Source organism: Eublepharis macularius, chromosome 2 (genome assembly GCF_028583425.1).
Source record: "Eublepharis macularius isolate TG4126 chromosome 2, MPM_Emac_v1.0, whole genome shotgun sequence".
NCBI classification, from domain to species: domain Eukaryota; kingdom Metazoa; phylum Chordata; class Lepidosauria; order Squamata; family Eublepharidae; genus Eublepharis; species Eublepharis macularius.
The window spans coordinates 30,381,792-30,399,811 of NC_072791.1; the positions used below are offsets into that span (position 1 = coordinate 30,381,792).

Below are 18,020 nucleotides of genomic sequence, written 5' to 3' on the forward strand. Positions count from 1 at the left end.
TGGAAGGACTTTGAGGAAGGGTATCGGGAGTGGGTGGAGTCTGTCCATGTAAAAGCCCCTAGGCTCCTTAAGCAGTTCCATCAAACATACCCTAACAACCCGGGGGGAGAGAGATCTTAAGGGTGGCAGAATGTCAGAGCCTGTTTAACCTGGGTAACGCCATGTTTAACTCTGTGGTGTTTAGTCTTTCTTTTCCTCCAGGCCCCAACACCTGCATGGAGCCGAGTCCATGGGAAAGGAAACTCTCTTATCTGTCTGCTCGGCCTTGGCCAGCTCAACATGCCTCTGAGAAGCTTTGCTGTGCGAATTCGGGGGGGAGGCTGGGCTTAGGAGTGTGAAATGTAACAACTTTCTCTTCATGAGTCATTCTTGTCAATACTTTGGTTGGCCAGGATCTCTATCCTGGAATATGTATACTTGGAGATGAATACTGTCTTTCACAATAAACCTTTTGAAATAAAAAAGACCTTGTCTTCTTGCAGAGGGGAGTGAAACAGACTATCAACTCTGGAGTAGCATAGTCTGACACCGACCTCCACCCCTGCAGCCCCATCTCAGGTTACCGCCAGTTGCAGCCACTTTGTCCTTGTGCCTCAGTCTCTTTCCTTCTTCCCATCCCTACCTCTCTCTCTCCACATCTACCACTCTGCTCTCCAATGCCCACCCTGCCCTGGGCTGCATGTCCTCCTTTTGAACCCCTGCCTTGATGCCTCCACCCCACCAGTCCAGTGGGGCGTCCCGCGCCAGTAAGTCACAGATAGATACATGAAAATCTAATATAGAAATCTTTTTTGACATGGTATACGTGGTTTTGTTTCTATCATGGACAACATTTCAGTTCAGAGTACAGAGACTTCATCTTGTCGGGAACTCTGAACAAAGACACATGTCTCACCCATGCGAAGAAAGTCCAGTAATATTTATCTTGGCAGCTTAAACCAAAGCCAAAAAGTGCAAAGCACAGCTCCATATCCATTGCATCATATTTTGCTCTCCTCCCTTCCCCAGATAATCTGTATTTGCTCTGCTTAGTGGTTTATTAATCCTGGATATTATACATGCCTGGTTTATAAACAACAAAACAAGGACCCATCCACTTTGGTTGAAAGCCACTAGATGCTTCTGGGGATTTTGTGAGTATGAAATGCATTTTTCTCTACCGTTGTTCTGACACTCTGCAGTTTGTTCAGTGTTTCCCTGTAATGTAGTGGCTTAGGACTAAATCAAACTAAATTTTATGTTTGGGTTAAGTTGGGTATATCAGTCTGGTTGGAGCTGCTGTTTTATTCCGTATAGTGGAAAATCTAAGAAACAGAATCTGAGAGAGCATGTTTGCATGGGGATTCATCCTCCTCCCAGTTTAGCACCAAACTGGAGGCTTCGATGTTTCTCCGAAGATGGAGGTAGGCAGCACAAGAAGTCCTGATACCAACACTGAACCATAAGTCATGTGGACAGGGCAGATGTTGTGTTTCTCTTCTGCTGTGTGAAAAGAAAAATGAGGACTAGTTCCACTCACCAGAAGTAGAGCCATTGAACTTCAGCAGAAGTCAGTGGCATAACTATCTCCATTGATTCTAATGGCAGCGTGAGGCAGTCTCACTTGGAAAGATTTTCTGCTTCTGCATGGAAGCATTTGAGGAGGGAAGCATGGAAGCATTTGAGGAGGGACCACTATGGCTGCCTAGGTATGGAATACCTTCATAGCATGGAAGACAATTTAAGAATGACTATTCTTTTTTAAAAACAAGAAAACGAATGTGAATCAACTTAATAAAAAGGTACAAATGTTGCAACTAAAAGAATCACAAAACTCAGATATTATATTTATCTAATTTCAATATTTTTCAGATCCTGATAAACAGTTTTGGAAACACTTTAATGTAAATTCTCAGTGCAGTAGATAATTTTCCAAACTTATTTCTAACCATATTTCCTGTGTCCCCCCCCCCCCCTTAGAATGATTACCAAATCCCAAATGAAGGCCATGCTCTATCTTTTCTTGTTACTGTTCGGTCTGCTGTTCCGCTGTTATCACCTCTCGGAACCTGATGATGTCCATGGTAATGATCGAAATACAAATTCCACTAACCAACAGCAACATTCCACTTTGGAACGAGAATGTAACACTGAAGTCAGTGCTCTGCACAAGATAGTCCCTTATAATGCTGACTTTGCATTCCGATTGTACAAACAAATGTCTTCTGATTCAGATGACAAAAATATTTTCTTCTCTCCTGTGAGCATCTCCACAGCCTTTGCCATGCTGGCCCTCGGAGCTAAGTCTCAAACCCAGACTCAGATTTACAATGCCCTTGCTTTCAACCTGTCAGAGATTGAAGAAAATGAGATACATAAAGGGTTTTGCCAACTTATCCACAAGCTTAACCTTCCAAGAGAGGAAATACTTACAAAAATTGGGAATGCTTTGTTCTTAGATGAGTCATTGAAAGTTCTCCCTACATTTCTGGAAGACGTCAAAACCTTGTATCAGGCTGAAACCTTTTCTACGAATTTCTTGAAACCTATAGAAGCAAAACAGCAGGTCAATGATTACTTAAAGAACAGAACTTATGGAGAAATGATCAACAAACCCCGTGACTTCAGTATACACACGGTCATGGTCCTCGTGAATTATGTCTTCTTCAAAGGTAAGTTGGAGAGTTAGATTTTTTAAAAAAAATAGAAGGCAGGGCATGTTGTTTTAGGTTAGGTTATTCTGTAGTCTGTAGAAGAATAAAATTAGTAGCTGTCTGTCAGACTATGGAATCCCAGTTATCTCGAGTGCGTCTCCCACCCCTTCTGCAAGAAGCACAGGGTCTATGGTTGTTGGGGGTTTTCTGGGCTGTATTGCCGTGGTCTTGGCATTGTAGTTCCTGACGTTTCGCCAGCAGCTGTGGCTGGCATCTTCAGAGGTGTAGCACCAAAAGACAGAGATCTCTCAGTGTCACAGTGTGGAAAAGATGTAGGTCATTTGTATCTACTCAGGAGGGGTGGGGTTGAGCTGAGTCATTCTGTAAGAGTTTCCCAGGGTGTGGAATGCTAATGGCGGGAGGCTTCACTGTATCCTGAGGAGGTTCTTTTGCATATGGATTGGTGCTTGATGTGCTAATCTTCTCTGCAGGGCTATTGTCAGGTGTGGAGTGTTTTGTTGGCCTGGTGTTTTTCAGAACTGGAGCCCATGCTCTGTTCATTCTTAAGGTTTCTTCTTTCCTGTTGAAGTTTTGCTTATGCTTGTGAATTTCAATGGCTTCCCTGTGCAGTCTGACAAAGTAGTTGGAAGTGTTGTCCAGTATTTTGGTGTCCTTAAGAATGAACAGAGCATGGGCTCCAGTTCTGAAAAACACCAGGCCAACAAAACACTCCACACCCGACAATAGCCCTGCAGAGAAGATTAGCACATCAAGCACCAATCCATATGCAAAAGAACCTCCTCAGGATACAGTGAAGCCTCCCGCCATTAGCATTCCACACCCTGGGAAACTCTTACAGAATGACTCAGCTCAACCCCACCCCTCCTGAGTAGATACAAATGACCTACATCTTTTCCACACTGTGACACTGAGAGATCTCTGTCTTTTGGTGCTACACCTCTGAAGATGCCAGCCACAGCTGCTGGCGAAACGTCAGGAACTACAATGCCAAGACCACGGCAATACAGCCCGGAAAACCCCCAACAACCATCGTTCTCCGGCCGTGAAAGCCTTCGACAATAGCACAGGGTCTCTTGGTTCACAAGGTTTATTGAAAGATTATGCTTAGGATACAGGTGTCTATAATCCAAGGGCTGGAGAGACCCCTGGCTGAACGAAAGCTTTGTTGAGAATGGCATGTAAAATGAAAGTTACAATATTTCAAACACCCGTTCCCAGCCTCCCCCCATGTCCTGTCTGCAAAGGCCTGAAAAGACAAGGACATCAAGGTCGTTGGCTGGGCTGGATAGAAAAGCCTCTTTGCTCCCATGAGTATGAACGGCCTGGACAACATCTGGGCCTAGAGGGAGGAAAACTGGAAAACTACTGATTATAACAAAAGTTAACATGGCGTTACTCTGGCTAGAGAACTGACATCCTGACACTGTCTCTAAATTTCATCTTCATTCACAGCTTCTCTTCATGGGCTCTCCAAGTTGGAGAGTTAGATTTTTTTTAAAAAAAATGGAAGGCAGGGCAAGTTGTTTAGTTAACTAAAAAGAAGCCACTGTAGCAATGAAGGGGAGGGGAATTTCTGGTCTGAAATAAGTATGCTTAAGGTTAGGTTATTCTGTAGTCCGTAGAAGAATGAAACTAGTAGCTGTCTCTAAATTTCATCTCCATTCACAGCTTCTCTTCATGGGCTCTCTTGAATTGTGATTTTATCAACCCCCAAAGCAGAAAGGCTCCATGATTGTATTCTCTTCCAGTCCTCTTGTTCTAAACACTTGGCCGCAATAAAGACCAGCTCTTTTCTTGTGGCACAAGCTCCCTCTCTTAAGTTCTCACTTACTCTCACATTTTTCACCCGGAACGCCATATTACTGGCCCTTTTCTGTCCAAATTTTGCCATTTACAGCTCCTGACCACACCTCCTCTATCTTTTATAACCCTTCATAGCATTCTCTGTAGAGTGATCCTAGAGACTGGGAAAGTCCTAGAATGTGCCTGGCACTATAATATCACTTCCACCTGCTCAAGTGGAAGTGATATCATGAATGATGTTCATGTTGCTCCCCCTCCCCAGGCTCCACCCCTGAAATGCTTCAAAGAGATTGTGAGTGGGATGCTGGCAACCTTATGGGGAACTGAATCCAAATGATGAAGCTCCAGAACAGAGGATCCACCTATACCCATAAACCAGGATCAGAGTCAATTTGTGTCTGGGATTGTGAGTAGGACCTGCCAAGTGAGACAGCTTAGGTTGAATGTAGTTTGTAGGATACATTTTAACAGCTGGCCATGTGTTTACAGAGAAGGCTGCACAATATCCCATGGAGCACATGCCTCCAGATTCTCCAGCTGGTCTTTGAAGCATACATTGACGATGGTACTAATGGTGGTAGTGGTGAGGATAACAATAATTCTTGTAGCTGGGAAGTTGGGAAACTCTGTTCAATGCACAGGCCACCTCTTGATACCCATCTCATTTCCATTTGCAATGGACTGAACTGAGGATTTCTTTACATTTACTCACATGATTATGCATGTAGCTACTGTACAGAATTTGTGTTTTGTTGAATGGTATTGCCTCTTATTTTTCTCTTAAGATTTCTGGAGAGTACAGTTTCATCCTATATTAACCACTGAAAAACCTTTTATTGCCTATGGAAACACAACCATTAAAAAAAACTTTATGTGCCAACGCACCAGGATAAAATTTCTGCACGATGAAGATCTTTCTTGCTCGGTAGTGGAAATACCCTTTTCAAGAAATGCTGTAGCATGGTTCATCCTGCCAGACGAAGGGAAACTAAAAGATGTAGAAAGGTCTTTGGTAAAAGAAGACATCAATAAATGGAGAGCTTCTTTTCAGTACAGGTAAGCAATATCTCTTGAGTTACTTTCCAACTCTCTCCTGGTACAATTCAGGATTTTTAATTGGATGATGGGATCTGGTTTAAATCAGTAATTCATACTAATTACACTTTAAAAGCTATTGTTTGGATTGTATTTTTATCTCAGTTGCTATTTAGATTAATAAGAAATAGATTCCACTGGGTTTTGTATCATCTTCATACATACCCTACATAGTGAGTGTATGGAATTCTCTGAAATGTCTTCTAAATATTAATCAAATGTTCTTTTAATATTTCATTTCAATATTGCATGTATACTACAGTGGATATTTAAATGCTTTCAATATGGATAAAGTTCAAAACATAAATTGGCCAACAATGCAGTCTGAAACAGGAAGGACTGAAACCCTTCCAACACGACAAGCTGCCAGGCAGTCCAAAAGAATACCATGTTAATGGTACCGAAAGCAAATGAAAAGTACAGGAGAACCAACAGAGGTTCACGCCCTTTTCAATGGCCCAGTATAGATCATTCAGCAAAGTGACAAAGGGATTTTCTGCCAGACAAGCATAATAATTTTCTTTTTTTTCCATTTCATTATATTTTATTAATTTTTCAAAAAAGTTAAAAAAGACGGGAAGGGTAAAGATAGGGGATTGGGTAGAAAGAGAAATTAAAAAAGAGGGAAAAAACCAAATTCTACTATATAGTCCGCTCTCAACAGTACTCTACATATTATTTAGTACTCCACATCAGTAAACTGTGATAATTGAAACAGATTACATTACAGCCTTTATATCCTTAACACACTCAAGTCTTTATGCTTACTTTTAATCCAATTGTAAAATAAAGTCCAAGGCCTGGCAAAGTCTTCTTCTGTTTGTCCTTTCAATATTGAGGTCAGTTTGTCCATTTCCGTGCACTCCATTATCTTCGCTACTAGTTCTTCTTGCATAGGTATAACTTGACATTTCCAATAATATGCTAGTAAAATTCTGGCTGCCGTTACTGCATGTATTATAAAGTGTTTATGCTCCTTACTTAATTCATCTGGAATACAGTTCAGCAAAAACTCCGATTTAAAAGGTATTGACACCTGTAAAATTGCTTGCAGTAGTGTATGTACCATCATCCAAAATTTATGTATGTCCTTACATGTCCACCACATGTGGTAACATGTGCCTGTCTGTTTCTCACATTTCCAGCAACTATTTGACATATTTTTATACATTTTAGCCAATTTATTCGGTGTTAAATACCATCTATAATTTTCTTTGAACATAATTGACTTAGTCATTTTAATATTCACTTTCCACAATTTACTCCATTGTATTACATCCATGTTATATCCTAAATTTTGTGCCCATTTAATCATACATTCTTTTGTTCGTTCCTTTTTCATTTTCATTTTCATTAAAAATACATACGTTTTTAAAATCAGCTTTTCATCAGAGATACATAATAATTTTTCAAAATTAGTTTGTTCTAAATAGAAACCACTTGCTTTTTATCTTTAAGATACCTAGATTCAATTTGGGCTCTTGACCACCAATCTAAATTGATGCCTTGTCTCAACAATTCCTCCTTTGTTTTTAGAGCTCCATTATCATCTAAAAGGTCTTTATATCTAAGAAGTCTATCAGCTGAAAATAAGTTCGGCTGTGAAAAGGCTTCAAGAGGCGAGAACTGTTGTGGTGTTTTAGAGTATATTGAAGAAGCAATTCTTTCCCACACTGTTATGAGAGACTTTCTTATCATTTGATTTTTTAAATATTTATGTCCAGTTACTTTTCCATACTATATAAAGGCATGCCAGCCTAACTTCATGCCCTTCAAGAACCAAAAGTGCTATCTATAGATATGCAATGGTATAAAATATATTACTATGGCCCATTCTTAGAATGTAGTATATAGCTATTAATATAGGGGGCATATTATATTGTAGGTTATTGGATACTATTGATAGATAGTACTAAAAGATATGGAATGTTAGATAATGGTATTTATCATTAGATAGGTATTATTATTTTATATAGAGTTTAATTTGGTTAAGATTTTATCTAAGAGGTAATAAAGGGAATGGAAAACTGTCGGAAGTCAATGGAAAAGGGGGGAAAGGGTGGGGGTATTATAATATGGATGGAAAGTTAACTGTGTATGTTTTTTATATTTGTATAATGACCCATCCAATAAAAACAATTTTTTTTTAAAAAAAGAACCAAAAGTCTTTGATTTTCCAATAACATCCAAACAGCATACTTTATAATATATTTTCCAAACCCACCATTTTCCTTCAGGTCTTGTAGTGCCTTCAACTTAATTCTTGGCTTTTCCCCTTGCCAAATAAATTTTGAAACGACTTTGTTTAATTCTTCAAAGAAGGTTTTATTGATACAGATAGGAATAGTCTGATATAAGAAACCGGGGCTTCCAACGACCACTGGTTCGTTGGCCATGGACCCTCATGAACTGCTGGATTGCGATCAGATGATCATGCAGTTCGTGAGTTTTTTGCATTTGTAATGTGGTTTATGCCCATGTCTATTCTGTGCACATTCTCAGATAGCACTGACGGAAAGATATCCATAGAAATCTGAACAACAGAGAACATTTAAGACCTGTTTTGTTAAAGTGGAGTTCAGGTAAGACTGGGGATGTGAACAGCTCTGTCTAAGCAAATTGGTCACAGCATACTTCTCAGACATCCAAGATTTGCTCCTGGAAGCCTAGCTATAGTAAACCTCTTACAACTTGGAATAACATTATTGGACAATACTTCGGGAATGGTGAACTGATAAGTCATTTTCACCACCATCATCACGACAGAACAGACCTAAAGCAGAACTTTCACTACTGTGTGGTCAGATTCTACTGGAAGTTTTTGGGCCACTGTCAGTCCAGCTGTCATCCCAGCTTCTCCATAACCCCTAGTTCTTCAGGAAACCAAAGGCCTTTATGTGCATGAACATGCAGAAGGCAGGATGCTCAAAGTGTTTTCCACAGTGGGAAGACCTTGTGCCATTTCCCTGTTGCTACTCTGGCTACTAATATAGTGCAATGGCAACAGGGCTTCCACACAGCAATTTTCCCCCCAATTTTTTTAAAGATTAAATAGCATTATATTGCTGTACTGTTATATCAGTATATCTATCAGTTTTTCTAAATCACCAGCCTCAGTTTTTTTAAGTAAGTCTCCACAGCCTTTCCTCCTACAGAGATGCCTTTTTCCTTATGCCTTTGCAATGAAATGGTCTAGAGCCTTTTTTTTAAAAATGAAAGCTGAGAATTCAGGCAACTTGATAGTGGTATTAAAGTTTATCAATATAATGCTATCCATTTGTAAATTTTAAAAAATAAAGAATTTGTATGTACTTGATACACTATAATTTAGTTTAGAATTTGTATGTTGTTGAAATAAAATTGTCATTTCATGTTCATTTTGTTTATTTCTTTGTTTTGTACTTTTTGTTAACAGAGAAATAGAAGTATGGATTCCAAAATTTTCCCTTTCTGCATCCTACGACTTCAAAAGCTCCTTGCAGAGACTAGGCATGGCAGATGTCTTTAATCATCGCGCTGATCTATCCGGGATTACAGGAAAACGTAATCTGAGGGTTTCTCAGGTAAGTATGTGGGTAGGATTGGTGCTAGATTCAGAATAACAATTACATTTCATCCAGCACCTTTTAAACATTTCCTGAGGTACTGGCATTTGATGACGCGATCTAGTCTTGGTGCAGCATAAACTGAAAGCCTTGACTGGAACTGTCTGATTAAACACAGATTGATAAGGAGATGGGATGTAAGTGTGATACTTAGTTTCAAGTTAAAATGTTCAGTTCTGTCCGCATAGTTTAACCTACTCCACAGCATTGTTGTGAGGGTAAAATAGACCCTGTCCTGAATACTTCTAGGACGGATGGGAGAAATATCTACTAAATAAATAAATGCTCTCTTCCTGGGTATATATATTCAGAGCTAAAGAAGTTCATGCTAATGATTGGACAGTGCAAAAAACTACCCCAACATTTGGCTTATTTAATGCTAGTATTAAAGCATATATATAGATGTCAATTTCAGTCATTCTCATTGCTTTCAATGAGAACACATTTCTTGGTAACATTCCCCCCCGTCCCACCGGTATGAAGCTGTCAGAGACTGTATCCCTCACCAAGAGATCCTTCCTCAAAAATTTCAGGCAGATCAGGAAAAGTTATTCATCTCCAGGGATTCAAAACATCTCACCTGCACAATCGACTCAGGAAGGCAGCAAGGCCTTCTTGTGTTACTGAACTTTTTCTTCCTTTCATAGGATTCCTCAGCAAAAAATGAGGGTCTTCCCACCCACCCCCAAACATGGAACTATTATAAGAGCAAGATGCTGTCCTCTCCCATCCTCTCCCTCATTGAGGAATGTGGATTATAAATAATACAAATAAAGAATGCACAAATTGCATTATTCTGCCGGCGTTTTTCTGCCAGCCCAGCAGACTGCCTGTTCTGGAGCCTGGCTGAGAGCGAATACTGTTCAAAGGCTGGAGTGCAGTTGGGTAAGGTGTGGAGGAGGAGGTTTGGATTCCCTTACCCAGGTTTCTGGTTTTCTTTGAAAAATAAACCACCCAACTGACCATAGACCTTCCCAAATAAGCCACCCAACTGACCACAGACCTTCCCATAGTTGCACTGATTTTAAATATAAACATGACACTTCAGAGATCTCAGATTCGGAATTAATAGTTCTCTCCAGGCCCTGATGTTTAGTTATCACTCATTTCTCTAACTTTTCCTAAGTATGTGTGTGTGTTTGTCTTTTAAATGATGGAGGAAGCCTTATGATTCTACATCTATCCTTCCTTCTAGCTTGCCCGCTGGATGGCTGCCTATTGCTAGAAGTCAAAGCTAGGCCTCCTCCTGCCCTTGCAGTGCTATGTGCTTTAGTGTGTGGGATAAGACGAATGGTGAGGCAGAAATGTTTTAATAAATAAATAAAATGCTGCGGGCATTTGGGCCAGCTGCAGAGAGATGAGAAAACCATGCTCTGTGAGCAGAAGTCCTTGTGCCCACAGAAATGCTAGTCTGCATTCAAGCCTGTATCCTGTGTAGCGGTGGGCAACGCCCCCCCCCCCCCCGCAAATATCCAGGAAATCTGTATATGGGTTTCAGGGATCCCCAAAACATCCAAGATTCCTCAAATCCAGGAAAGATTCCCTGATCCAGTTAAGACAGATCAGAGAATCCCAGATATATTCAGCCATTATGGGCAAATCTCTCCTTATAGGCAAAACTCTTTCTGAATAAGAATACATGAAATCTCCAATTTACAGAGCTTGGATGTAAGTCAAGTGTTTAATAACAACAACAACATTCTATTTATATACCACCCTTCAGGACAACTTAATGCCCAATCAGAGCAGTTTACAAAGTATGTTGTTATCCCCACAACAATAATCACCCTGTGAGGTGCGTGGGGCTGAGAGAGCTCCAGAGAGCTGTGACTAGCACAATGTCACCCAGCTGGCTTCAAGTGAAAGAGTAGGGAATCAAACCCAGCTCTCCAGAGTGCTGCGCTCTTAACCACTACACCAAACTGGCATTTCCCCATAGAGATACATGCAATAGATTGTGGATAGGTTCCCAGGCTGGCTCAAAGAAGCCTGTTTAACCCAGAATGTAGCTGAAATACTAAAGGCCAGGCTGAAAGGAGAAGGAAGCAAAGAGGAGGATAGGGTAGGAAGGGAGAGGAACAGGTCAACATTGTCTACTTAAACTCAGACTGGCAGCGGCTCTCTAAGGTCTCAGGCAGAGGTCATTCACTTGACTTATGACCAGATCCTTAACTGGAGATGCTGGGGATTGAACCCGGGACTTCTGCTTGCAAAGCATGTGCACTACCACAGAGCCACAGCCCCTCCCTCTTAGGCTGAGGGTGTGGGACTGACCAAAGGTCACCCAGCCAGCTTCCATGACAGAGTGAGAATTCAAACCTGGATTTTCCCCATCTTAGTCTGGCATTCTAACTACTACATAACACTGGCTCTATGTAAATAAGTGCAAGAGACCCAAATTCTTATATCACAAAGGCATTGAGGGAGGTCTAAAAATTGTCTGCAACTGCCAAGGAAAGAGATCTTTGAGTCATACTGGGAAACTTGGATTAGATCTCCAAAGAAAAAAGGTGAAAGAAATGTTAGGAGATATTAGTAAAGAGATTGTAAACAAAAGAGAATAATGCCATTACAGAAAGTGAAGCAGTGACCTGGATAGCCCAGAGAAGCCTGATCTTGTCATATCTCGGAAGCTAAGCAGTGTCTTCCTTAACAACAACAACAACTGTCAGACTATGGAATCTCAGTTATCTTGAGTGCATTTCCCACCCCTTCTGCAAAAAGCACAGGGTCTCTTGGTTCAAAAGGTTTATTGAAAGACTATGCTCAGGATACAGGTGTCCATAATACAAGGGCTGGAGAGGCCCCTGGCTGAACGAAAGCTTTGTTGAGAATGGCATGTAAAACGAAAGTGGTAACACATCCAACACCCATTCCCAGCCTCCCCCTTTAGTCCTGTCTGTGAAGGCCTGAGAAGACGAGGACATCAAGGTCGTTGGCTGGACTGGATAGATAAGACTCTTCGCTCCCATGAGTATGAACGGCCTTGACAACATCTGGGCCTAGAGGGAGGAAAACTGGAAAACTACTGATTATAACAAAAGTTAACATGGCGTTACTCGGGCTAGAGAACTGACATCCTGACATTCTGCCCCCCTTAAGACATCCCTTCACCTTGCAGGTCCCACTTTCTCAGGGTATTTCTTGTGAAACTTAGCAATCAATTTTGGGGTGTTTACATTGGAGGCTTCCACCCACTCTCTGAACCCCTCCTGAAAGTCTTTCCACCTGACCAGGTAAAAGATCTTGTTGCACCTCCGTTTAGAGTCCAAAATCTCTTCTATTTCATAGTGTACTTGGCCATCTATGAGGGTAGGGTGAGGTACCGCCTTCTCAGGATGCCATTCTTCTGGGGGGGGGCTGTCTTGAGGAGACGGAAATGAAAGGTGGAGTGGACCTGCCGAAGATTTTTTGGCAACTCTAATTCCACAGTCATATCACTGATTACTCTTTTTACTGGGAAGGGTCCCAGATACTTCAGCCCTAACTTTTTACTGTGTTGTTCTGTTTTGAAGTTCTTGGTGGAAACATACACTTTGTCTCCGGGGTGTAATTTTCATTGCTCCACATGATGGTGATCTGCACATTTTTTGTAGTCCACTTTGGCTTTGTGTAAAGTTTTTTGGATTACAGTCCATTGCTCAGCGAGAGAGGTCCACCATTCCCCCAGATCTCTGGATTTTTGGAATTCTGGGCTAGTTTCAAAGGGAAAGGCTAAACCCCCAAAGCCATGCACAATTTTGAAGGGAGACTCTCCTGTCGAGCTGTGAATCGCGCTGTTATAAGCGTATTCAGCAAAATGGAGAAAATGGGTCCAATTGTCCTGTTGGAAATTAATATAACATCTGAGAAATTGCTCTAATATCTGATTAGTTCTTTCCGTTTGTCCGTCGCTCTCGGGATGATGAGCGGAGCTTATTCCCTGTTCAATTCCTGCTACTTGTAGAAGCTCCCGCCAGAAGTTGGCAACGAATTGTACTTCTCGGTCTGATATTACCTTGTAAGGAAAAGAATGCAGTCTTACAATGTGCTTCATAAATATACTGGTGAGTTTCTTTGCAGTAGGCACTGTTGCGCAGGGGATGAAATGGGCTTGTTTGGAGAACAGGTCTACTACCACTAGTATACACGTGCAACCTTTAGAGGGAGGCAGATCCATGATGAAGTCCATCGAGATGACTTCCCATGGCCAGGAGGGGGTTTCCAGTGGCTGCAGTAGTCCCGGGGGTTTCCCCCTTCTTGGTTTTGCCATTATGCAGGTGGGGCAAGAAGCTACATATTGGGAGACATCTTTTCTTATACTGGGCCACCAAAATTGCCTTTGTACTAAATGTAGGGTCTTTAAATACCCGAAATGGCCGGCAGTCTTGGCATCATGGCATTGTTGTAGCGCTACTTTTCTCAGGCTGGCCGGGATGTAGAGTTTGTCACCTTTAAACCATTCCCCGGCTGCCGTTTGTGTAAGTTTTTCTGTGGGCACTTCCTCCACCTCCTTTTCCACCTCACTTTTCACTTTCCCTCTCCACCCCTCGAGATTTTCCTGCTTTTCCATTTGCTGTTTGGTTGCCTGGCTGTGAGTAGTTACTACCCCTCCTAATTGGCTGGGAGAAAAGACAGTGTCAATAGTCTCCTCCCTTCTGCTATGGTGTTGAGGCATGCGCAAAAGAGCGTCTGCAAGGAAGTTAGATTTACCAGGCAAGAAATTCAAGGTGAAATCAAATTTTGAAAAGAATTCAGCCCAATGAAGCTGTTTCACGTTAAGACGCCGGGGGGTGCAAAGCACTTCTAGGTTCTTATGATCCATCCACACCTGGAAGGGGTGACGAGCTCCCTCTAACCAATGGCGCCAGGTAGTGAGAGCTACTTTAACCGCAAACGCTTTTTTTCCCCACACGCTTCAATTCCTCTCCGCCTCCGTGAATTTCCTGGACAAATAGGCACACGGGCATATTTTGTTGTCTTCCCCCTTTTGCAAAAGGACCCCCCCCCCAATGGCTGAATCACTGGCATCTACTTGCACTATGAAGGTGCAGCTCTCATTGGGGTGTTGCAAAACTGGTTCTGAAGTACATTGGGATTTCAGTTTTTCAAACGCTAGTTGGCAATCTGGTCCCCAATTCAATCTTGCCATTGGTTTGGTGGCTTGGTCTCCCTTCCCTTTTGTTTTTAGCAGGTTCGTTAAAGGGAGAGTGATTTGGGCAAACCCTTCTATGAACGGTCTGTAGAAATTAGCAAAGCCCAAGAAGGATTGTAATTGCTTCCGAGTTGAGGGCGCTTGCCATTCCTGTACTGCTTTGACTTCAGCAGGATCCATTCTTAGCCCCTGCCCAGAGATACGATAACCTAAGTAATCCAATTCTTCCTTATGGAATTCACATTTGGACAATTTGATTGGCAGTTTATGGTGCATGAGGGCTGCTAGCACTTTTCAAACCAATTTTACATGAGATTTTTTATCTTCTGAATAAATCAAAATGTCATCAAGATAAACAACTACCCCTTTATAGAGAAATTCGTGCAAAACCTCATTGATGACCGTCATGTAAACCAAAGGTGCGCCTTTCAAGCCGAAAGGCATTACAAGGTATTCATATTGGCCTAAGGGGGTGTTGAACGCGGTTTTCCATTCATCCCCTTCCCTTATTCTTACATGAAAGTATGCATCTTTGAGATCTAATTTCGAAAAGATCTTACCCTGCGCCACCACACTGAGGAGGTCTTGAATCAACTGGATGGGGTAGGTGTTGGACATGGAAATAGCATTAATACCCCAGAAGTTTGTTCAGAGTCTGAGTCCCCCATCCTTTTTCTTTACAAATAACACTGGGGCGGCATGCTGAGAGCTGGCGGGGCGAATGAAGCCTCTTTCCAAATTTTTATCTATGAACTTCCTGAGCTCCTGTCGTTCTGCTGGGCTCATAGAATATAATTTCCCCTTTGGGAGTTTTTCACCTGGGATTAGTTCAATGCCACAGTCAGTGTTGCGGTGGGGAGGTAACTCATCCACCTCCTCCTCACTAAATGCCTGGGCCATATCTTGGTACTCCGGTGGAATTACATTTAATTCTTCTGTAGTGAGAAGGGCAACTTCCAGGTTAGCTGGGGCTCCCTCGCCCCATTGTTGGCAGTATTCCCGGTCAAATATTATCATTCCATCTGCCCAGTTAATATAGGGATTGTGATCCCAAAGCTATCTACTGCCCAATATAAGCTGGTATTTGGCCACCTGGCTGACAACATAGGGGCGGCTTTCCCAGTGGTTGCTCATGCCGGTAGGCACTAATTCTGTTTTGAGTATAGCTGGGTTCATGTTGGAGCCGTCCATTTGCTCGAATATTGTAGGAGGCTCCAGGGTGTGGGTTTCCAACCCTAATCCATTCACTAATGCCGGAGCGATAATATCCCATGAGCACCCAGAGTCTATTAGAGCTTGCACCCGCAAATGAGTCCCCTTTTTCGGATTGACTAAATTAACGGGGATGAATAATATGGCCCCTCTTTCTCTCACCTCTTTCGGGGTGGACTCCTCTTTGATCTGCCACGGGGGCCTCCTCGTTTCCCGGCTGCATGATGGAGGCTTCGGTTTCTTGGATCTGGACCTCATATCCTGCTAGTATCTCCTCGACCTCTAATCCAGTTTCAGGACGCCCTCTCTTGGCTTGCCCTTACCCCTTCCAGCCCGGGGAGCTGGAATTGGCCTGGCCGCTGGAACCGGGGGGTTCTGCGCTCGCAGAAGGCATTGTGAGGCAAAATATCCTCCACTACCACATTGCAAACACAGTCTTTGTCTCCACTGTGTCTCCCTTGCCCCTCTCATTGCAGCTGCGCCCCGGCCTCTTCCTTGGGGTTGGGGAGGACGGCAAGAACTTGTGGCCTGTTGTTGCTCAACTAAGCGGACTACCTGAGTGCGGTTTTCCACTTCGCACGCCAATTGAATCCAACCTAGGAGCGTTGGGGGATCATCTTGCATCAGCGCCCAATCTAAAAGTCTGGGGTTCATTCCATTATGGAACAGTTCAATTTTGACTCCCTCCTCATACTGCGGGCACTTAGCGGCTAGTTGTCGAAATTTGGCTGCATACTCTCACACTGATTGCGTCCCTTGCCGGATGGTTCGGAGTTCGGTACGGGCCTGCTCGCTTTCCAGCGGGTCTTCATACTGGGCTCTCAACGCCGCAATGAAGGCTTGGAAATTTCTCAGTTCCGGGGCCCCCATATCATAGAGAGTTACATACCACTTCCAGGCGGGCCGGAAAATGAATTACTCAGCTTTCCTCCGTAGGGAACAGGTGTCCCCACTGATTGAAGAACTGCAAGGCCTGCACGACAAAAAATCCCAACTTACACGGCTCCCCGTCGAACGTAGCTTCCAGCTTTATTCATCCCAGGGATAGTTCCGTCTTCATCGTTGCTAACGCTTCGGGGGGCTGGGCCGGTTGTCATGGTAGTATCTGTGGCACCGGGACCCACACCCGTGGTGGAGCAGGCAGGTACAGTTGGGCGGGCACTTCCGCTCTCTGTGCAGGTCTTTGCGGCACTCCCTGGGGCCCAGGTTGTGGTTGAGGCTGGGGCAGAGGTTGAGGTCTGAGCGGGGACTGAGGCCAAGGACCCGGCCACCCTTGGAAGGCTGGGATCAGCTGCCCCAATCCTCCTTGTGGGAACTGGTGCCTAGGTGGCTGCCGGCGAAACACAGGGAACTGAGGGGCTGGTTGCACTGGAGCAGCCGGCGCAGCAGGGGCAGGTCCTGCTGATGCAGCTGGTGCTATGGCTCCCGCTGGGACTATTGGCATGCCAGGCGCTGCAACTACCAGGCCTACAGGCAGAACCACGGGGCCTGCCGGTCTGGTGGGAATTGCTGGCCCGGGACCTCCAGGTGCTACAGGAGCAGTAAGGCTAGGAGGAGGTGGCAGCAGAATGGGCGCCCTCGGGGCAGGCAGCGGGACGGGTGCTGGTGGGACCGGCAGGGCGAGGAGTGGGCGGGGGGGCGCTGGTGCCTGTCCTACAGGCTGCATCGCTGCCCCGATGGTTGCCGGACTGGCCGCATTGACAGGGCCTTGAGGGCCCATCATCCCGGTGGCATCTGCCTGTGCAGCGCTCGCATCTCCCGTGGGCCCTTGGACCATCAGCCCCATGAGATAGGTGGCTTGTGCCAGGTCTTCATGCATTGCTTCCATCTGTGCCTCCAGTGCCTGGTAGCGGGCTTCCTCCTGCCCTCTCGGTTCTTCTTCGACATCCCATCCTGTTTGCTGGAGCAAACTTTTCTCCCAAACTCGTTGTCTATATTTGGCCTGCTCCACCTCTTCTTGCAGCCCCATTGTAGCAAAAGTCCCAGAAGCAGCGGGCGGGCCACACACCTCTGAAGCACTGGCGACCCAACCCTTGACGAATCCTGTCACCGTGAGCATCTCATATTGCAGCACTTGGGCCTGATCTTGGAGGGCACTCCACTGCTCCTCACCCAAGTCACTGTCCCAGGTTCCCATTGAACCTACATTGGTATAGTCCCAGCTCATTAGCTCTGTCCGGAGAGCAGTCCAATCCTGGAAACTACCCCCCTCTCCAGGAGGGGAACACTCCACCAAACAACCCACAGCCTCATCCCAGCGATACTGGGGAAGGGTGCTGATTCTTGCAGCTCCCATGGAGAAAGTGGAAGTGGATGCCTGTCCAGTTTCCCAAACCGGACCTTCGGTTGTCCCCAGATTTTCCGACACTGGGGCTAAATTTGAGTCAATCATGGAGCAGGAAAACATGGTTCCGCGACGTCTTTCCCTGCTGTCCCGGGGTCATGGACCCCACTGCCCAGGCATCGGCACAGATGTCAAAGAGGTGAAGCCTCGTCCTGCGCTGACTCTAGGCCGTG

The 18,020-nt window shown here is 44.1% G+C and overlaps 1 protein-coding gene across 3 annotated transcripts in view; it reads left to right on the forward strand.

The window, feature by feature from the left end:
* Positions 1-1,011: 1,011 nt before the first annotated feature.
* The window catches only part of LOC129324129 (alpha-1-antiproteinase-like), a 28,156-nt gene continuing 11,147 nt past the window's right edge, over positions 1,012-18,020 (forward strand). For 2 of the 3 annotated variants that reach the window (XM_054971144.1, XM_054971142.1), the window contains exons 1-4: positions 1,012-1,133; positions 1,960-2,651; positions 5,243-5,513; positions 8,968-9,115. In XM_054971144.1, coding sequence (XP_054827119.1) covers positions 1,117-1,133; positions 1,960-2,651; positions 5,243-5,513; positions 8,968-9,115 — 1,128 coding nt within the window. In that variant the 5' untranslated portion in view covers positions 1,012-1,116. Of the gene's footprint in view, positions 1,134-1,959; positions 2,652-5,242; positions 5,514-8,967; positions 9,116-9,804; positions 9,952-18,020 lie in introns of those variants that run through there. The other variant, XM_054971143.1, reaches the window with a different exon arrangement.